The sequence below is a fragment of the Chlorocebus sabaeus genome, chromosome 14 (assembly GCF_047675955.1).
Source record: "Chlorocebus sabaeus isolate Y175 chromosome 14, mChlSab1.0.hap1, whole genome shotgun sequence".
NCBI classification, from domain to species: Eukaryota; Metazoa; Chordata; class Mammalia; order Primates; family Cercopithecidae; genus Chlorocebus; species Chlorocebus sabaeus.
In genome coordinates this window covers 72388158-72411203 of record NC_132917.1, presented here as the reverse complement: position 1 = coordinate 72411203, position 23046 = coordinate 72388158, and the positions used below count along the sequence as shown (strand labels likewise).

The following is a 23046-nucleotide window of genomic DNA, read 5'->3' as shown; positions in this document are numbered from 1 at the left end:
TCCTACAGTGTATCCCACTAAGTCTGTATAGTTCAGAGTACTACGTTCAAACACTTTTGGCTAATTTTTTTTTCTTCTGTTTGATTGTTACCAAATTGATATATAATTAGGTTCATTTGTTTCTTTTTGTATTATTTTTTAGGGTTCAACTATCCTTATTTATTTAACTTTTTGACTATTTAAAATATGAACATGGTTCAAAGGCAAAACTATATAAGAAGATATATTCAGTGAAATCCCATTCTCATCCTTATCCTTTCCACACTGCTCCTACCCACCTTTTGTAAGTAATGAGTGTTGTTAGTTTTTGTATGTATACCCTTCATTATACCTTAAGCAACATAATTATTAATAGCATAATGCATATATATTCGTACTTTGTTTTTTTCATTTGAAATATATTCTGAAAATTATTCCATATCAATTCATAGAAATATTTCTCATTCTATTTTTACTGCTAAATAGTACTCCATTGTTTGGATGTATCATAGTTTATTCAGCCAATCTATACATGGACACTAAATGATTTCCAATTTTTTTTTATTTAAAAGTAGTGTTTTAACTGTACAGCTATTAGAATAGCTAAAATAAAAAAATACATTACCATGTACTGTCAAGGATATAGAGCAAATGGAACTCATATATTGCTGTGAAAATGTGAAATGATAGAGTCGCTTTAGAAAACAGTTTGGCAGTTTATTATAATGTTGAACATACAGCTAGGAATGGTCATATATATGACCTAGCAATCCCACTCCTGGGTATTGAACCAGCATGTTCACTCAGAAGCTTGAAGCTTAATATTTATAGCAACTTTGTGCATATACTACCAAAACTAGAAACACCCTAAATGTCCTTCAGTGCATGAAGGGATAAATGAACTGTGGTATATCCATAATTGAAGTACCACTCTGAAATAAAAAGGAGTAAACTGCAGATGCATGAAACAACACAGATGAATCTCAAATGCATTATGTTCAATGGAAGAAGCCAGGTTCAAAAGGCTACAAACTATATGAGTCTATCAATATGACAATTCTAAAAAGTCAAAACTCTAGAGATAGAAAATGGATCAGTGTTTGCCAAGGGCTAGGCATCAGGAAACAATTTGACTACAAAGAGCCATAGGGAATTTTGGGGAGTGCTGGAACTGTTTCTTCTTATCTCGATTATGATGATGATTACAGGTCTATATGCATTTGTCAGAACTTACAGAATTGTTTACTAGAAAGAGTGAATTTTACCATATGCAAAACACTAAAACTTTAAAAAAAAAAAAAAAAAATTCCCGAGAACTGTTTTTCCATGTGGTTGGAGCTATATCCTCAGGGTAGGTTCCCAGAAGCAGGATTGTTGAGTCAAGGGGTAAATGCACGTATAATTCTGTTAGATAATGTCAAATTCTCCTCCACAGGGGTTGTACTGTTTTCGATACCCTGCCACCCACCCCAGCAATGCATGAGTTGCCTATTTTCTTACAGCTTCTTTAAGAGAGTATTTATTTTAAGCTTTTGAATTTCTGCCGTTCTCATAGATAAGAAACATATCTCTTTGTAGTTTTAATTTTCGTTCCTATTACTGTGGGTAAAGTTGAGTATCTTATAAGATTCAGAGCTATTTGTATATCTTTTTTGTAAACTGCTTATGTCTTTTGCCTATTTTTTGAATGATTTTGTTTTTTTCTTCATTGTTTATTAGTTCTCTATATATTAGGGATATTCGTTCTTTACCTATAATATTGTAACATTTTAAACCTACTTTTCCTCATCTTAATTTTTTATCCTCTCAGACCTTTTATGTTTAATACCAAGTAGTGCAAAATTGCCTCTTTTGCCTAAAGGTTTAGCGTTTCATAGCATATAGTGGACCCGTGTTAAATAAAGACCAGTTGAATTTTTGTTTCACCAGTGTTCAGCCTTTTTGTTTGTTTGTTTGTTTTGGAGACAGGGTCTCACTCTGTCACTCAGGCTAGAGTACAGTGGCATGATCTCAGCTCCCTGCAGCCTCAACTTCCCAGGCTCAAGCGATCCTCCCACCTCAGCCTCCTGAGTAGCGGGGGTACAGGCATATGCCATCACACCTGGCTAAGTTTTGCAGTTTTTTGTAGAGATGGGTTTCGCTGTGTTGCACAGGCTGGTCTCGAACTCCTGGACTCAAGCGATCCACCTGCTTTGGCCTCCAAAAGTGCTGGGATTACAGGTGTAAGCCACCATGCCTGGCCCTCAGTGTTCAGCTTTAAGCAGAGAATTTTTGAGGGACTATCCTTTGACTTTGGTCACAGGTTTTTTGCAGTGCCTCAGTAAGGAGAAATGGTGGTTTTTCCTGATTTTGTTCTGCTTAGTGCAAACACTTCAGTAATTAAGTGGTAATCTGCTTAGGGATTTCTCAGAAAGAATCCTAATAATTTGTGAGAAGCTCCTTGGCATAATTTTGCACTTTTTTGGGATAGGGCTCTGGCCACAGTATTCTTATATGCTCAAAGGCTTAGAAAATTCTTTATGCTTTTGCTAATTCTAGTCACTTAAAATTATAAGCCTTCCAGTTTGTTGGTGTTTCTGTGGTGTTTAGTCTAGCTGCATAAAAGCTCATATCCAAATGAATTCTACCCTTCTTTTCTCTGAATTTTGGGAAGCAACATAGATCTGAAATGCACACTGGTGAAAAATGTTTGCCAGACATTTCCTGGCTTATAGACATAATATGGGCTGTCAAAATTGATCCTCTGAATGCAAAGTCAATGCTCCTTCAGCTAATCATTTGTTGTCTTCTCTCTGCAGAAAAATGCCTGGTACATTTTAATGACTTGAGATCTAAGTAATGCTCAGAAATGGGCACCAAGTCACTGCATTCATTTACCAATACGGAGAAACTATTTTGTACTCAAATAATGAGTGAGAAAGATATCTAAATTCCTTGCAAATCTCTATCAAACTCTTTTTGGATGATCCATCTACTTTGAAAGCCTTCTTAAGGGAAAAATAAATGCTGTGTAGGTGTATGAGAGAGTGTGTGTGTCTGTGTATTTGTGTATCTTCTGGTGCAACTGTGGGAACAATAGGGCTGGAGTGTACTAATGCATTTCTGTTTTAATGTGCTGTCTTTATCGGCAGCAGAGGTAAATATCTCATAGTATGTCGCTACTCTTCTTGAGTGGAGGGAGGCAAGCAATCTTTTCTTATAGTGTATTCCCGTTTTCTAAGGGTATGCTTACCCAGCAGTAAAGCTGGTAGAGTTATTATATTTTTACCTGCAGATAATATTTCTTTCCTGCCTTCCTTCACTAGTGAGTCTTTTAAAATAGAAAAGATTTATGAACTCTGAATCCTTTTGGAGGAAGGGTTAGAAAAATATTAAATGAATATATCTGTTAAAACTTGAATGGCATCATGCATTTTAAAAATCAAAATATTCTTTTTTTAATATGTAAATGCATTTTCCTTATGTGCTATGAGAGGAACTTAACCATTTACTTTTCTGTTTTTAGAGACTTTCTTTTACCTGAACCAAGATGTATTAGAGAGGAAGAAAAATATATCCTAAAAGTCGCATCCTGGTGTTTTGTAAAAATTTTTGTAATCAGAAATGTTGATGTTTCTTTTCCTCCTGATCATCTAATATTCCCATGTCTATGCTGAATCTGTATATCTTCTGTAGTAAATATTATCTGTGGGGACTCGTAATATTTTTTCAGGGGCTTTTGATTTTTCAGGGGGCCTTTGATTAATCCCATTTTAAAATTTACATTTGTTTTGTAACATCCTCTATTTTCAGACTCTTTTTTGTTATCTATACATTGGTCTCATGTGTTTGGTGCTATATTTATAGACTATAAATGTTCTTTAACAACAAATATTCCACAAACAAAAACTAGGAACTAATGCTTTGATTGAAGCTGTTAATTGGTATTATAAAAAATATAAGAATAATTGTACTGAAACTAACAGATTAGCCATATGTATTGGTATCTAGTGGATACCAAACGTGGATGCCAATAGGATCCATTAGATGCCAATTCATGTACCTAATCTGTCAATGATCTCTAATTGATATGTGAATGTATATTTATAGAAGAATGTATTAGTTGCTTCCATGATATCTACCTCTGGATACTGAAGTTAAGGCATCCTCAAATGCTTTACTAGGTCATTATTTATCGGTTATTAAAAAATGTATCCTAGTTCGCTTAGTTTATGTAATGTTATAATAGACTCTGAGGCACAGATATCTTAGTTATAGAATGTAAAATCTTAACTACTATTTGATCCTCTGGAAAAAGGTTTGAACTGGCAAAAGGCACTAATGCTCTCCATTCAGAAACTATTTAGGGAATTAGGCAGCTGCTGTCCTTGGTGATGAAATTATTTCATGTAAATTCTTAAGGAAAACAACTAGTTAAAAAAACAGGATAATCTTGAATATGCTATTTGTGGCTAGTATTTGTATCTTCATAGATCTATTTGAACTTCTAGAAAAATACAGACTCCAGTATCTTAAAGTCTTGAGTTCCTGACTTCCAGGCAGAGGAAATGTTTAACTATTCTAATCATGTTTCTGTATCTCAGAAAGAAAGCCCTTATGAGAGGAAATGACAACGTCCTACCACAAAGTTATCTCTTATCAGTTATAGTGGCAGTCGATAATGATTTGTCAAATTTGGACATGTGTAAAATGCAAGGGCTGTGTTATTTTCTTTGGAAAGGAAAAATTAGATGAAGCTGATAATAGAAGGAGTCATGGCTTTTGTTAGGAGACAGAAACTATTAGAAACAGTTATTGTTAGCTTAAGAAAGTGTCCTTGGACCCCTCCCTCTGCCCCAGCTGAAACCTAAACCTCCTTGAATCATTCTTTGCAACTTGAGGGGAGGGAGGGTCAAAGAAAAGGAAGAAGTATGAATATAGCTTTGACAGAGAGTTAGCATTTTAAATGGTGATCAAGATGTGGACCTTAAAACAGACCCATTTCTGTGAGTCAGGAAAAACTTCATTTTTTTCTGATACTCTTCCCCGCCCCTATTTATTTAGATTTTTGAAAGTTCACTTCTTATTCTTCCCAACCTGTAGCATTCCTTCACAGCCAATGTATGTTGCTCTTCTCCTTTTGCCTTTCTGTAGTTGTGATTCTTTTTCATTAGTGGCAGCAGAGAAAACACATCTCACTCTAAGCAACATGAGTCAGTGCATACTTTACATACCTTTATCCTCACAGCACTCTTCTTGGTTCCTCATGGTGTTCATTCCTAGTGTTCTTCACAGAGGGGACCATAGAGGAAAAATGATTTCTAAATGTTAGGCTATTTTGGTAGTAGAGGTAAAGGTTGTGAACGGAAGCCCCATTTTACTCCCTTCTCTTTTTGTCTAGATTTCTGTGTACTGCTTTCAAAGCAGGCAGTCTTGTGCTTAGGAAGACTTAACTGGATGGTGGTTCCAGTGGCTAAGAAATAATAGAGACAATACTTACAAGTCAGAGCACTTTAGCCTGTTTGAAGCTAATAGAATGATGTCAGAATAGCCTCAGAGAGAATAGATTTGGTTGTAAATATTTGTTGGAGATGACAAAAAAAGGCCTTTGTCTCCTTTCTAAATGTATCAATTTTTTTAATAGTATGCCCACATAAACCAGTCTTAGCCCATTAGTAACAAAATGTCTTTGTTATGTGGCTCTGTTAGCTTATTTATCACAGATTTTTAGGGAAATTTTCCCTTAATTTAGATGTTCATTCTGCAAGGGTGGGTCTGACATGTAAAAGGGCTAAGGCCTTGTCTGAGGAATGGCTACAAGCAGTTTCCTTTTGAGTGAAACTATGGTTCTGAGACGAAGTTAAACAAAATAAACTGCATGAAGAAGAACATATAAACAAAATTATGATTGAATTTGCTACTCAAAATTATGTTAGAGAAATTCTTTAAACTTTTTGTAAATATGTAACAGAATTTAAAAATTATTCTAAATAAAAGAAAAATGTGTCATTTCCTATATAGATCAAACTTTTAAATATGTTTTCTTCTTGTCTTTTTTCATATGCATGTGTAGTTTTTATATAGTTTAAATACTATTGTGAATATCATGTTTGATGTTTTAACATTTTTCTTCTTTTGAGAATGTGTTTTGCTTAGCTGTAGGCTCTGGTTTTTTGGCAAGATAAAAGAAATTTTCCTCATATTTTGGCAAGATAAAATAGGCTCTGGTTTTCTGTCAAGATAAAATAAATTTCCTTTAGCTCTCTACTTTGCAGTCCAAAAGAGGAGACTGTAAAGATGTTTTAGTGTTGTGATCATTTCAAATAAGAGTGCCTAAAATGATCACCTGTGGACTCTTTGTGTTATTAAGATGAAAATGAGTGTCCATTTACATTCATACAATTTTTATATGCTATTTAATCTTACTCTTTTTAAACTGAATGCTGTGCATCTGTCCATATTTTTCTTCAGTAATTTGCAATGCTCATTACCTCTTCGTAAAGTTTTTTTTTTTTTAAGGTAAAGTTATTCTTGGGCCATGCTATAGGATGTTGACCATCTTACTATCAGTTTTTAGATTCACTTAAAAGTTTGTTGTGTGCTTACAGAGTATATAGTGCTATCAAGGAACTTAAAATATAGAGATTTAATATTTGCTCTCATGGGTGTGAAGCAGATGAACAGAATAGTCAATAAGTTTGAACCCATAAATATAAAGGTGTGATGGTTCCAGAGGGAAAAGAACGTAGGTGTTGTGCTGTTGAATTTTAGAATTAGTAGATTTCATTAAGAAAAGTATCTTGGTAAAGAAGCTATGCCCCAAAAGAAGAAATGAGATTTACTTTATGAAATAAGGGAAAATGACCTTGTAATTATGAATCAGCCCTACCCAAATTAGATATGCCTGCTGCTTATATTCTGATGAATTGTGTAGTTACCAGTGTTACAGTAAAAACTGGCAGGTCTTTATTTTGAATACTTCTTTATGTAATTTTTTCATTTTCTTTTTGTTTTATTTTGTTCAACATTTACTTTCAATATTTCCTTTTATTCTTGTTAAATCCCTATAAATCAGCTGATTAGTTTTTTTTTCAACTGAGGAAATCGAGCCCAAAGTAAATCGTGAATTACTCTTGTCAGATCACATAGCAAATCAGTTTTAGCATTGAAACTAGATTCCAGTTCTTACCTGATGTTTTTTTCTTTTACTTTCTCTTTTGATATCTAGGTTTGATTAACATACACTATTCACATTAAAATCCATTGGTATTACTTCTTGGTTTGACTTTTCCATTCTTCGTCTTATTTTTCACATAATCTCCCCTCTTTTCCTAGCATATTTCTGATTTTGATTGCATGTTGACTTAAGTATTGATGAATTCTTGTGTTCTTCAGAAGTTGGCTGGCAGGCCGTGATTCATATTGTGTGGCAAGTTTTGTTTTTAACTACTAAAACTTAGTTTTTTATGTAAACTCTCATATCTTTTAGAAAAAGTTGTCATGAAAGGTACATTCTCACATTGTTCTTATTTTCCCTTTAGAGTCCCATGGCCAAAGATGTATCTCTAAAGTCAAATGCAGGATTGGTGCCACCTGTTTCTCTTCTCTGCTACCCATCCTTGTGGGCTTTGTCCCAGCCTTGGTGTATATCTTCACAGTTTATTAATTCTATGGCTAAAACATAAGAACTAGGTCTTTGGAAACCTATTTCTTTGTTTGTTTTGTATTTCTCACTTAGAAGCTAGAACTGGCCTTTATAAAAAGAACCAAACACTTGAGTAGTAACAATTAAGGTAGTTGCTTTTAATAGCTTTGTTTGAATTTTTTTGTTGTAATCTTGTATTTGCAGGTACCTGGGGCCCAAGATTTGGTGGATTTCTCTCCAGTTTATCGATGTCTACACATATATTCCGTCCTGGTGAGTCTTTATCTGGCTCTGCCTAATAAAGATGTCCATTGAGTTCAAAACTTTGCTTTCTCAACTTTTGGTAGTTTTTCTGTTTATTATTAAGAGTGAAAAATGAGAAAACTCTTCTTGTTTAAGGACTGTTAATTATAAAAAGCAATTTTGAATCTCTTATGTTTTTATGTAATATGCTATGGCTAGTGACATTTCTCAGTCATCAATAAATCAGTAGCTTATAACTAGAAGTAGTCATACACATCCAGATTTCTGTTTTTAGTTTAATAATTTAATTATTTAAATAACAATATTGTGTCTTTACACATTAAAATAGTATTTGTGAAAATGTTTACTTTTTTATTCCTAATGACAATTATTCCTTTTGTCATGTAAAGCATATGGAAAAGGGAACCTCTCTGTGTGGGGGATATTATAGATGTTAATAATATTCTAAGAAATGATCCCTTTCTCCATTTTGGTAGTACACTCATATGCAGACACATAGATACACAGAAAGTGAATCAAAAATTAAACTGTAGCAACCAAGACAAATTGGTGAGAGAAGCCTATTATTGATTTTTTTTTTTACAGAAACTTTCACTGATGCTTGTATCAGATTGTTTTAAATATGTTGAAGTATGTCTTATTGCCCAGTCTCTTATCAGTTTTTCTTTGTGTGTGTGTGTGTGTGTGTGTGTGTATATATATATATATATATATACATTTTTTTTTTTTTTTCCTTCTTCTTCTTTTTGAGACAGAGTTTTGCTCTTGTTGCTTAGGCTGGAGTACAGTGGTGTGACCTCGGCTCACCACAACCTCCGCCTCCCTGATTCAAGCGATTCTCCTGCCTCAGCCCCTTGAGTAGCTGGGATTATGGGCATGTGCCACCACACTCGGCTAATTTTGTATTTTTAGTAGAGATGGAGTTTCTCCATGTTGGTCAGGCTGGTCTTGAACTCCTGACCTCAGGTGATCCTCCGTCTGGGTCTCCCAAAGTGCTGGGATTACAGGTGTGAGCCACCATGCCCGGCCTCTTTGTTGATATATTTAACATAGTGTTACTTTGTCATTACTCTTGACAATTTGGGATACTGACCTATGGACTTTATGGTCTGAAGTATTTTGTGGTAGTTTTATTGGTTTGATTAAAAATCAGGTAGTTTCCTCTTCTCTCCCTCTTTCGCCCACTTCTTCATCTTCCTCTTTTCTTCTCTGTTTCTCTTTCTGTCTTCCCTCCCTTTACACTCCCTCTCTCTTAATCTACCATTCCTTTTTTTTTTTTTTTTTTTAATAGGCGGTTAAAGTAGTGAATACTAAAAATAATGTGTAGCCTTATAATGTGATTTTTGTATTTACATTTGAATATAAGTATGTCTCACTAGTTTAAATGTCCATACTAGAATCACTCTAACAGTGGAGAGGCATTAGAATTAAATTTAATATTGCAATAGCAGCAATTTCTCAGAAGACATTCTTTTTTTTTTTTTTTGGTTTTATAAAGAAGCTCTGAATATCTTACTGCTAAAGTAACATATACTCATTTAGAAATTTTCAAGTTACAAAAAGTAAATAAAACAAAAGACATGAAAATAAAATTATAATTGCCTACGATTTCACACCTAGAGACCACCATTATTTATGTTTTATGTATTTACATCTAATATTTTCAGACATTTTTAACAAAAATAAAATTCATATTGTCTGATATATGTACAATTCTTTTTTAAAAAAAATTTATTTTAGGTTTAGGGATACATGTGAAGGTTTATTACATAGGTAATCTCATGTCACAGGGGTTTGTTGTATAGATTATTTCATTACCCAGGAATTAAGCCCAGTACCCAAAAGTTATTTTTTCTGCTCCTCTCCCTCTTCCCATCTTCCTCCCTCCACTCTCAAGTAGACCTTATTGTCTGTTGTTTCCTTCTTTGTGTTCATAAGTTCTTGTCATTTAGCCCCCACTTATAAGTGAGAACTTGGGGTATTTGTTTTTCTGTTCTTGCATTAGTTTGCTGAGGATAACAGCCTTCTGCTCCATCCATGTTCCTGCAAAAGACATGATCTCATTCTTTTTTATGGCTGCACATGTACCATTCCTTGTTATATAAAGGTCAAGCCAAATGTAGACTGAATTGTATCAAGGCATCTAAAACAAGTCGACAATCTTTTTCAATCACAGGTATAGATAAGAAATCATATACATCTTAGACTGTGACACTCTATTATCAATTCATAAAGGCCCCCCTCTTGTATTTTATTTTGTTTTATTATATTTTTTCCATTCATTCATTGTTTACAAGCCCAGTTGTCTTTCATCTCCAAGAATAATAACACTAATAAATGTAATATATGGTCATAGATGTGTAAATATCCTTGAAAAATGTATAGTGATTTGTATATGTATGTGCTTTTAATTTACTCAAATGCTGTTGCGCTATGGTTCTAGTTTGCATTTCTCTGGTTATTAGTCAAAATTGTGGTTTTCTTTATAGAGTAGTGGATCTTTTTAGATTTTTTTCTATAAAGTGCTTATTTTTAACCTTTGTCCATTTTTTAAAATCGGGTTTCTTATTTTTTTCCCTCTTTTCTGAAAGAGTAATTTCAGAAATTCCTCATATATTGTAGATACTGACTGTTTAGAATGTTTAAAATGTCCTTTTTTCATAATTTGTCTCAGACTCTAAACTATGTCTAGTTATGTTCAGTGAAACAGAAATATTTAGTTTCCATGTAATCACATCCATCAATTTTAGCCATATAAGTTTATACTTTTGAGTTTTTTTTTTTTTTTAAATACCTCTTTATCCTGCTGTCACAGAGTATTTACTTTATATTACGTTTAATATTTTACCATTTACATTTTCATCTTAACCCATCTTGGGTTCATCATTATATATAAGGGGACTTTAGAAAGTTCATGGAAAAAAGAAACTAAAACATAAAAATAAAAAATATAAACTGTATTTTTCAACAGAAGCTCCATCAAGTTTAAGACACTTTGGTAAGCAATTATACCAGCCATTTAGCCCATCTCTAAAGAACTGAGGATCCTAGAAATTTAACCATGTCAATGTAGTCTTTTGTACATTATTAACTGAAGAAAGATAGTTGCCCTTTAAAGGCTTTTTAAAACTAGGAAACGAAAAGAAGTCAGAAGAAGCTAAATCAGGACTGTAAAGCGAATGTCTAATGATTTCCCATTGAAACTCTTACAAAATTGCCCTCATTTGATGAGGGGAATGAGCAGAAGCGTTGCTGTAGTGGAGGAGGACTATATAGTGAAGCTTTCCCAGGCATAGTTCTGCTAAAGCTTTGGCTAAAAGTCTTATAATAAGCAGATATTATTGTTCTTTGGCCTTCCTGAAGGTCAACAAGAAAAATTCCTTTAGCATTTCAAAAATCTGTTGCCTTGACCTTTGCTCTTGACTGGTCTGCTTTTGCTTTGACTGGACTACTTTCATCTCTTGGTAGCCATTGCTTTGATTATGCCTTGTCTTCAGGATTGTACTGGGAAAGCCCTGTTTCTCTTCTGCCACAGTTCTTCAAAGAAACTGTATTAGTCTGTTGTCACACTGCTATAAAGAATACTGCTTGAGGTCGGGTGCAGTGGCTTATGCCTGTAATCTCAGCAGTTTGGGAGGTTGAGACAGGTGGATTGCTTGAGGTCTGGAGTTTGAGACCAGCCTGAGCAACATGGTAAAACTCTGTCTCTACTAAAAATACAAAAATTAGCCAGGCGTGGTGGTGGGTGCCTGTAATTCCAGCTACTTAGGAGGCTGAGGCAGGAAAATTGTTTGAACCTGGGATGCAGAGGTTGTAGTGAGCCAAGATCATGCTACTGTACTCCAGCCTGGGCAGCAAAACTGGGGATTCACTCTGTCCCTTGAAAGCTGTGTAGAACTCCAGCAAAAGAAACTATCATCAGAGTGAACAGGCAACCTACAGAATGGGAGAAAGTATTTGCAATCTACACATCTGACAAAGGGCTAATGTCCAGCATCTACAAAGAACTTAAACACATTTACAAGAAAAAAACAAACAACCCCATAAAAAGTGGGCAAAGGATATGAACAGACACTTCTCGGAAGAAGACATTTATGCAGCCAACAGACATATGAAAAAATGCTCATCATCAGTGATCATTAGAGAAATGCAAATCAAAACCACAATGAGATACCATCTCATGCCAGTTAGAATGGTGATCATTAAAAAGTCAGGAAACAACAGGTGCTGGAGAGGATGTGGAGAAATAGGAATGCTTTTACACTGTTGGTGGGAGTGCAAATTAGTTCAACCATTGTAGAAGACAGTGTGGCAATTCCTCAAGGATCTAATATTAGAAATGCCATTTGACCCAGTGATCCCATTCCTGGGTATATACCCAAAGGATTATAAATCATTCTACTATAAAGGCACATGCACAAGTATGTTTATTGTGGCACTGTTCCCAATAGCAAAGACTTGGAACCAACCCAAATGTCCATCACTGATAGACTAGATTAAGAAAATGTGGCACATATACACCATGGAATACTATGCAGCCATAAGAAAGGATGAGTTCATGTCCTTTGCAGGGACATGGATGAAGCTGGAAACCATCATTCTAAGCAAACTATCACAAGCACAGAAAACCAAACACCTCATATTCTCACTCATAGGTGGGAGCTGAACAACGAGAACACATGGACACAGGGCGGGGAACATCACACACCGGGGCCTGTCAGGGGGTGGGGGGGTCTGGGGGAGGGATAGCATTAGGAGAAATACCTAGTGTAAATGATGAGTTGATGGGTGCAGCAAACCAACATAGCACATGTATAGCTATGTAACAAACCTGCATGTTGTGCACATGTATGCTAGAACTTAGGGTATAATAAAAAAATAAAAAATAAAAAAATGAAAGTTGCGTAGAGCTCGCATATGCAATGTGAACTCACTCAAGAAAAACACTACCTGAGACTGGATAATTTTAAAGAAAAGAGGTTTAATTGACTCACAGTTCTGCAGGCTTAACAGGAAGCATGGCTAAGTGGCCTCAGGAAACTTATGATGGAAGGTGAAGGAGAAGCAGGCACCTTCTTCACAAGGTGGTAGGAAAGAGAATGAATGTGAGGACAGGAAAAACTGCCATTTTAAAACCATCAGATCTTGTGAGACTCACTCACTATCATGAGAACAGCATGGGGGAAACTGCCCCCATAATCTAATCACTTCCCTCCCTTGACACGTGGGAATTACAATTTGAGATGCAATTTGGTTGCTGACACACAGCCAAACCATATCATAAATGGTTCAGGATCTTGATTCCCCACTTGTTTAAAATTTCCATTGAAAGTTCTCTGCTCTTTTCTGCAGCAGGTCTGAGTGCAGTGGTTTTGTATTGAGTGGAAAGTTTGCTTGACTTCAATTTTTCAGAGAGAATTGTGTAATCTAAAGCTATTGAGATGTCTATGGTATTGGCTGTTGTTTGTACTGTTAATTATCAATCTTCTTTAATTAGGGCACAAACAAGATTGTTTTCTCAAAAATTGATGTGAATGGTCTATCACTGCAGGCTTCATTTTCAACATTGTCTCATCCCTTCTTAAAACAAATATCCACTTATAAGCTGCTGATTTCTTTGGGGCATTGTCTTTATAAACTTTTTGTAAAGCTTCAATGATTTCACCATTCTTCTACCTAAGTTTTACCATAAATTTGATATTTGTGCTTGCTTCAATTTTAGCAGAATTCATGTTGCTCCAATAGAGGCTCTTTTCAAATTGATGTCTTATACTTTTTAGTGCCTCAAACTAGATTCTGTTCAGACATGTTATAACAAGTTGGTACAGGCTTATTTTGGTGTAAAAATATTTTGAAATTCCTGCATAGTTTTTTCATAATATGCATTTTCCATGAACTTTTTAAGACTCCTTGTATAATATAAGGCTTTATTTTTTTCCATATGATGAATTCAGTGGAATTCATCAATTTTATCATTTTATCAATTCCATCTACTACATAATCTGTATGTTACTCAGTGATTTCTGGTAGTACCTCTGGTAGTAAATTTCAATATTTACATCGTTCTGTTTCTGAGCTCATATTTTGTTATATTATATTTTATAATATATCAAAATAGATGGTATAAAATAAATCCCTTCTCATGTCTCCTCTTTAAAATTGCATTAACTATTTATAGATCTTTATTTTTCCATATATATATTATAATAAGTTTGAGATTATTCAAAAAGTCCTTCTAGGATTTTGATTTGAATTCATTGAATTTGTAGTTACATTTTGGAAGAATTAACAGTTTTATAATGCTAAGTCATCCCAGTCATGGAGGAGGAAGATCTTTTAAATTATTTAATTGAGCTTTCCCCTAATCTCATGTTAAGAGTTTTGGACATTCTTTGTTAGATAAATAGCAAAATTCTTATAGTTTTTGTTGTGGTTTTCTACTTTATTTTATAATTAGTTATTGCTGATATTGAGGAACACTATTGATTTTTATAGGTTGATCTTACATCTAGAAACCTTGCTTAATTAACTCTTTTATTTGTTCTAACAGTCTTTTTGGTTCATGAGTTTTCTGTGTAGTCAATCATATTGTCTGCAGATAGTGACTTTTTTTTCTATTTGTATATCTCATTATTCTTTTTATTGTCTTATTGTATTGACTGGAGTCATCATTGTTTTGTTGTTCAATAAGGTGATAGTGAGACTCTTTGATTTCTAATTTTAAAGAGAATATATGTGACTTTTTTTCATTGACTAATCATTATATAGGTTTTTGGTAAGTAACTTTTATTTAGTTGTTCCTAGACTCTTGATAATCCTTTAAGAAAACATAAATGTGTGCTGAATTTTATTGAATTAGTTTTCTACACATATTAATATAATATTTATTCTTTAGTTTATGAATATGGTGAGTTTCATTGATAGATTTTTTTGATATTAACTCATCCTTGCGTTTATTAGATAAGCTCAATTTGATGAACATGTATTGCTACTTTTATAACATCCTGTAGAATTTAACTCCTTTTTATTGTTGCTTTATTTCAGGCCATATGTAATACAGCCCTGAAATTTTCATTTTTGGTGTGTTGTCCTTAGGTGGTTTGTAAGTCAATGTTGTTTTAGCCTCATTAAAATTAGTTGAACATCTCCCCTTTTTTCTATTTTATGGAATGACTTACATAAGAGTTATCTGTTCCTTGAAAGTTGTATAGAACTCACATATGCAATAATATACATTTTTCCTTTGCCACACACTTACTCCTTTTTTCCTTAACATCTTGCTTCTGTGCTCCATGATTTTATTTACTCTCTTCAATAGTATGTATGGGTAAGGGAGTTCACAGATGTAATTAAGCCAGTAGTCTATAGAAAAATAATCATGTTTATTCGCATCAAGTTGTAAGGTTAAGAGTAGGCCTCATAATTAAAAATTTAATGATTTTTTTCCCTCAAATAACATAAGGTCTGTGAAATGGCTAGTTTATTTTGTTTAATGTTATATCTGCCAGTACCAACATTACTTGGCATGTAGTAAGTACTCAGTAAATATTATTAAATAGTTGAATGAATAAATAAGTGGTAACTAAAGAATGCAGTACATTTGTTTGAACATATGTTGACTCAAATCTTATTATTTGTTTCCTTGTTTAAAAAAAACACTTACTGAATTTCTCTTCTGCATGAAATGAATTTGGAGAAGCAAGGATATATAAAAGTTAATACATTATGCTTTAATATGATTACAGTATACCAGGAGAGAAGTTCCATTCTTTGAATGACTTTAATATGACCGCATTGTATCTCATCACTGTGTGTATGCTAGTTTTTATAAGAGATTAAGAATTTATGATATTAGCCAGGTGCGGTGGCTTATGCCTGTAATCCCAGCACTTTAGGAGGCCGAGGCAGGTGGATCACAAGGTCAAGAGATTGAGACCATCCTGGCCAACATGGTGAAACCTCATCTCTACTAAAAATACAAAAATTAGCTGGGTGTGGTAGCATGCGCCTGTAATCCCAGCTACTTAGGAGGCTGAGGCAGGAGAATCGCTTGAACCTGGGAGGCGCAGATAGCCGAGATCATGCTACTACACTCCAGCCTGTGTGAAAGAGTGAGACTCCAGATTTTATGATATTAAAATAAAACAGATCTTGCTCAAGTGAACTCCAGTAGTGATTCATGAGTATTGAAATAATTTAATCACACATTTACTAGTTGTATGTTGTTAGGCTACCTTTCTCATATATTAAATAGGATAATAATTACCTACTTAGTACAATTAATAAATTGAATAAATAGTGCTTAACTCAGTCACTGGCATGCATAATTGGCATTTAATAAATGGCAGTTATCCAAGGTCACGCCATTGCACTTCAGCTTGGGCAAGAGAGCAAGAGTCCTTTAAAAAAAAAAAAAAAAAAAAAAAAATGGCAGTTATCTGGTAATTGTTATGTATCTCTGATGCTAATGGTTAGACACAGTATTGATATTTTAAAAAGTGTTTGGCATAAACTGTAGACATGTAGATAGGGGTTCTGGTCTCTGTCATCAATATACAAATTTTTAAAAATCCACATATTCTTAATTGTACAATGACCATATATAGTCCTAAGCTATGTAGAAACTACGGCATACTGGTTATTATTTAGAGATGATAAAGCTCTAGAAAAGCAGGAGGACCTTAAACTGCCCATTTAAAAGTAAATTATACACAGTAATATTCCCTACTGTTGAAGTATTTTATATTCATAAATTTTCTATAGCAATTAATAAGGCATTGTTTATATGGCAGAAACAGGTCTCTTCTCCCATTCACAGTATTTCCTAGTTTTGAAAAGTTATAGTTAGTGGTAGAAACTCAGTTCTATTTTCTGGATAATATATGTTTATTTTCTGGACATTGATTTTCTAGGTCTATAGGGACTTTAAATAAATACTCAGATATCTCCATTAGAAATGGAAGGACCAGAACATGTATAACTTCCAGTGCTGACTCTTCATAGCCTTTTTGGGCCTGTAATTTGTTACCTCTCTTTCTTTGTTATCCCATTTTCAAGTCACAAATTGGCATTACTGCATGGTAAAGGATAGTTCCTCATAATATTAATTACAAAGATTGTTTAAAAATGGATTACTTAATATAAATATTTGTAATTTTTTTCTAATATATTTTCTAATATATTTAATATTACTGTTAGGCCTTTAGAAAAAGGATTTAGGAATAGAGAAATGGGGATTGAGGAGAAAATAAAACCGTATCTCTCGCATTCCTTTACATTCTAATGCTTGTCTCTACTTCTTCCCTTTTCATTCTCTCATCAACCCTGTATATTTATCTTCTGTTCTTAGCACTATCCTGAAACTGTATTTTCCTGGACCTTTTGGCTCCAACTTTGTTGATCATTTTCACCTTATAATTCTTAATCTCTGTCTTCTTTTACAGTATGTTTTTCTTCTTCTCTACCAGTCTTTCTGATACTTGTTGCCTGTTTTGCTCTTTGTGAGTTTTACTTCTTCTTAGTGTCCTTCATTGTTCCCAGGGTTTTACTCTCATCCTGCTTTTCTTTGTGTCTTGCCTTTCTTGAATGATATAATTTATTCTCACGATTTGGAATCCTAATGACTTCCAAACCTATATCTTTAGTCCTCAACTTTCCCTTGAGCTTTGGACTTATATATATTGCCTAGTGAACAGAACCGTTCGGATGTTCACAGGCAGCATAAACTCTATATCTCCCTATGTTATAAAATGAAGGCATTATCTCTTGCCCCTCCTGCCCATCTCCTTTTTTAGTGATGTCAGATAATAGTGTCATCTATGTAGTCACCAGCCAGAAACCTAAACTCTTGGGTTTTTCTGAATACCATCCAATCTCCAAATGTTATTTGCTAAATATAGTTTTACTCCATCTCATCTTTTCCTATCCTAAAATTATTGCCCTAGTTCAGATTCTCATCAGAATTATTGAAAATAGTCTCCTTATCTGGTCTCCCTACTATTATCTTAAACCCTTAACTCAGTTCTTACTATAGTCATAACTGTTCAACATACAAATCTGATATATGTGTTATCTGCTTACAATTCTGTGATGGTTATCTGTGGAGTAAAATGTAGAAGTATATAATACAATATAGTATATAGAAGTATAGATGGTCTTCCATGTCTTATCATCCATATTTTCTTACTTTACTTTAATGATACTTAAATGCTTCCAATTCTTTGAATGTACCATATGCCTCTCATTCTTTCCTTATGCTAGCCCTTCTACCTGAATTACTATTCTCACTTATCTTACTAGTTCTTATTTATTTAGTTATTTATTTAATTTATTTATTTTTCTTATTTTTGATATTAAGTCTCACTGTCGCCCAGGCTGGAGTGCAGTGGCATGATCTCAGCTCACTGCAAGCTCCACCTCCCTGGTTCACACACTTATTTATTTTTTACTTGTATCATCCAGTAATTTTTTTTTTAATGTTTCAGCTTGAACTCAGTGGACCCCCTACTCCTTCACATAGGATTCAGTGTATATTTATATTACTGCTTAACTTTATTATATCATCATATTCTAAACATGTTGCTTTTCCTCAATAGATTGTAAGCTCTTTTAGGGCAGGTATTATATTTATTCACCTCTTTTTAGTCCCAGTACTTAGCACTTAGTATTAGTAGTATGTAATAATCAGTAAATGTTTGTTTTTGATTTTGAATAATTACTCTCCTTTTGACCTGCAGATGAATTCAGTATTCTAGTCACAGCGACTGTTATACAATATCAGGGCTGGGACCTATATGAGGGAAAACAGTTCTATTGGTGTCCAACGGAAGGATCATAACATAAGTAACAAAAAGTTCTAATATTTTGTCATTCACAATAGTGTTTATCTGAACTTTTGGCCTGGAGGATAACAAGGCACTCTTTGAATAAACATGGCAATATTTATTATTTTTAGTGAAACCGACCTTCCACTCACCCCCCTTTTATGGCTTTGCTGCTTATAAATTCCCAAAGGATTATTTGAAAAATCCTACTTATATCTGCCAGCCTTATCAGTAGGTCAGGAGTTCATGTATTGTAACAGGAGGTCAGATTTCGGTCATGGTCTTATAGATGGGGCCAAGCACCTGCAAATTCTTCCTTTGGTGACTAAAGTGAAGTACAATATCAAACAGGCAGTGAGACTTTTCTAGGAAGTGCTGAACTTTGGCAGGAAGGGCAAACTTTGGCAGGGGGAGGGGAGGGAAGAAAGTGAACAAGGGTCAGATAGTGGTTAATTGAGACATGGTCTTTGATATAATAATGCAGTAGAAGTGTGCAGGGCAAAGGTAGAAGTATTTTATGGAATTATTTTTAAAATTTTATATGGTTTAAATCTTCACATTCACATGCATTTTAGAGATGGGCAGGTAAGGGGCAGGATATAAAATATTTTATAGTAATTGAAGAAAAATATGTTTTTAAAAGTGGGAAACAAACTAGAAATTTTACTGTTAAGCAAATGATGAATAATAACAATTTGAGGTTCTTGTATGTAGTGTACTGGTAGTTATAAAGAGGATGGACTATGTGTCTGATGAAGACAGACTATTCTGTCTTGTAGATATTTATGAACTTTATTGACTCAGTCAGCCTTAATCCTCAAACCTGGCTCAATATGGACAAAGATCTGCGTGTACTTTAAGCTCCTTTATACACTAAAACATCTTTCTGAATCTGCTTTAATTTCACTCCTCACCCTGCTATCACTGGAAGGGTGTACATACATCCCATAACAAGTAGCTTAAGTGTCATTAGGAGAGACTAGAGGGGCAAACCTATAAATGTATCCATAAGCTTAGTTTGTGAGACTTGTATGTGATCTTCGTGTGGTTTCTTGATCTCCAGCTATGTACATCATCATCTCATTAACAGTTTAAATTCCTAGATCTAAAAAATGTTGACAAAATGTTCACCTTTGATTAATGTTCTTTTCTGCATATGTGTTATACTATAAAAAAAAGTTTAAAGATTTCTGACATCTTGGATCCAGCAATAGCAGTTAAAATACATGGATGTTTTTAGTAAGCAGCAATCCCCCTGTATTATATGAATCATAAGAACTTCAGTTTTATTGAATTCTGCTCCGTTCACTACAGGAGACTGTAAAATACCCTAAGATACAAGGGAATTCAGGATATCATTGTGCAGTGAATTCATTATTATAAAGGCTCTATCAAGTACAGCATTTCTCTTAAATTTTCTTAATCAAGGGGCCTCTGAGATTTTACAAAAGCTCTGAATGCTTTCACAAGGCAAAATGCACATATGTGCATGCATGTGACATTTGGCTTAAAATTTAGAGGCTCCCCCAATTCCCTGAATCTCATCCATAGACCCAGAAAGAATCCCCCCTCTAATGGGAAGTACAGATTTAGGTTTCAGGTATCTATTGACTACAGACCTTTGCCCCAGAATAGCTTTCCCCAATTCCATTTGAGTATCTCCTTGTTTAAGCCGCGTAAGAACTCCCTACCACCTTGTCTTTTTCTTAAATTTGGAAGCCTTGCCAAAATCTAAATCTAAAAGTATATTTCAAAGTGACCTTATTTCTGTGTCATAAATCTTTATTCCCTGAGCAGCCATTATGCATGGCAAGCTGATGACCTGTTTTTCTGTTAGGAATAAGTTAGCCTCACCGGTTAAACTAATGGTTTTGTCTCCTGAATTCTTCTGCTTAAAGTGATTCAGAACAGAGATTTAGAAACTATTATGAGAAGTATTATTAATTGATCTCCCTGAGCATAGTAATTGTGTTACATTTCAGAATATTTTTCTACTAATTTACTTTTAATATATTTTTTAAGGGCTTGGCTATAATTAGAAGAAATGAATCAGCAGCAGAGGTAGAATTTACTCATAATTTCTTTCTCTCTCTCTCTCTCTGTTTTTTTGGAGATGGAGTCTCGCTCTGTAGCCCAGGCTGGAGTGCAATGGCGCCATCTTGGCTCACTCTGTCTCCTGATTTCAAGCGATTCTCCTGCCTCAGCCTCCCGAGTAGCTGGGATTACCGGGACGTGACACCACGTTTGGCTAGTTTTTGTACATTTAGTGGAGATGGGGTTTTGCCATGTTGGCCAGGCTGGTCTCCAACTCTTGACTTCAGGTGATCCGCCTGCCTCGACCTCCCAAAGTGCTGGGATTACACGTGTGAGCCACCATGTCTGGCCGTCATCTCTTTATAGTCCCTTATGGCCATTGCAGGCGTGTAGGGTAGAATGGTGTAAGATGGTCAATAATGTTCCTAGGACATGGTTCTCCCACTCTAATCTGAAGATTTCTACTGGTATAGTCTATACTGGAAGCTGGGAGAAACTACGGAAACCATAGTCATGCAACTAAAGATAATAGCAAGGAAAGGATTAGAAGAGCGGAAAAAGGAACAGACATAAGCATTTGTAAGTGACATGTTTCCTGAGGTGTTAAGATAATTTCTTAATGAAATTGTTTTAAGAACTTTAGTAGCTATTGACCATTACAGTAAAGCACTTGGGAAATAAATAACTGAAGAGTCAAAAACATTACTGAAGTTTTCATTAAAAATCATTAGTTTTAGTATTCTCAAAGTTAGACTTAAGATACTTTTGTAGTAGTATTTGAAGGGTTGTTGTTTATATATATTAACATAGTATCATCTTGGATTTTATATAACACTTTGCTCTGCAATTTCATAGTGCTTCATAAATTTGACTACTTTAAATAAATGATGTGGTAAATATGGGGAAAACACCTCGTTATGTAGAGACTACCTCACTCTGAATTATGTTGTGAAATAGTTCTTTTTTGGCACCAGAATGAAGATTTTAGGGTTCTTGTTCTTGCATTTTTACCAGAAGCACTGTTGCTATTTAATAACAAACAAATTTAGTTTAATTATCTAATAACCCATAAAGTTAGCCTTAGGAATTGGAACATACACTTAAAGTTAATCTGAAGGATTGGGTGTATTTTCAATAGTCAATTTGATTTTTTTTTTAAATGAGATACTTCAAAAAATATGGTCAAACATTTTTGGTATATCTTGATCTTAAGAAAATTGATTGGCAAATGAAAAAAGATACACATCAGCCTCATATCATTTTTGCCAGTGCATCTCACCAACCATTGATCTGGCAGTGAAAGGAAATAAACAAATAGATTTGTGGCTGGCATTTTAGCTTTTATTAAAATTGATAGTGCTTCCCATAGCCTAGTATTTTTTTTTAAGAGCTATCTTGATTCTATTTTAAATCTTGGATTTTTTAAAATTAATTTTATGTAACTAGTAAATACCTATTATTTGAATTCTCAATTTCTCACAAAGATACTTAAATTAACATCTAAATTGGTTTTTATATAAACACAAGTGGCGTCATTTACAATTCCTGTACTAGAAATTAAGGCAAATGGGAAATGCCTGTAAAAATGCAAATTGTAGGTGCTTAGGGTTTGTGAATAAGTTTCTTTCTTTTTAAATATTTATAAAGATGACATTACAAAGATAGGGAAACAACACTTTATTTCACCAGTGATAAGAAATGGGAAATTGTGTATATAGAAGTCTAGCATTGCCAGAGATACAATTTGATGATTCAGATCCTTGTGAAGTCATTTCTGGAGCTGTATTTGTAGGAAACACTAGTCTCATCAATTTATCTGTTAAAAAATATAAAAGAGGGCACCCACTCTTTCAAATGTCATTGAAACTTGGTGTGCTATATTGCTATCTTGGGCTTTTTACAGTTAGTATTAGTCTATTTAAGTATATTCTGAGAAGATCTACCAAAAAAAGAAAAGTTAAACTTTATCGAAGCTAGCATGTCCTAATACACTGAAAGGTACAGAGATGGCAAGGACACTTTCTGCTCTCAAAAAGTTTCTAATTTAGTAGCTGTAAACAAAAGCTGCTTTGTAAGAGACCTGATGAGGACTCAGTTTAAAAAAAAGAATCCATCATGTTTATTTGAAACATATACATTTTTCTTGGGAAATAAGAAAAAAACAAAATAAAACATGGAGCTTTTAGTGGAAAAGCTTTCCTGAGAATAGTAATTTGAAATGAATAGGCGTCATTTTCAAATCTTCTGGGATATCATTGGTTTTAGAGAGGAATTCTGTAGTTTCTTCCTTGAAATTTATTTTTAAGAAATTCAGGTGACTGT

At 34.1% G+C, this 23046-nt stretch overlaps 1 protein-coding gene across 5 annotated transcripts in view; it reads left to right on the top strand.

The window, feature by feature from the left end:
- Positions 1 to 23046, top strand: part of EXOC6B (exocyst complex component 6B) — a 703452-nt gene that overhangs the window by 282099 nt on the left and 398307 nt on the right. For all 5 annotated transcript variants that reach the window (XM_007970248.3, XM_073023072.1, XM_007970245.3 and 2 more), the window contains one exon: positions 7808 to 7876. In XM_007970248.3, the coding sequence (XP_007968439.1) occupies positions 7808 to 7876 (69 nt within the window). The remainder of the gene's footprint in view (positions 1 to 7807; positions 7877 to 23046) is intronic.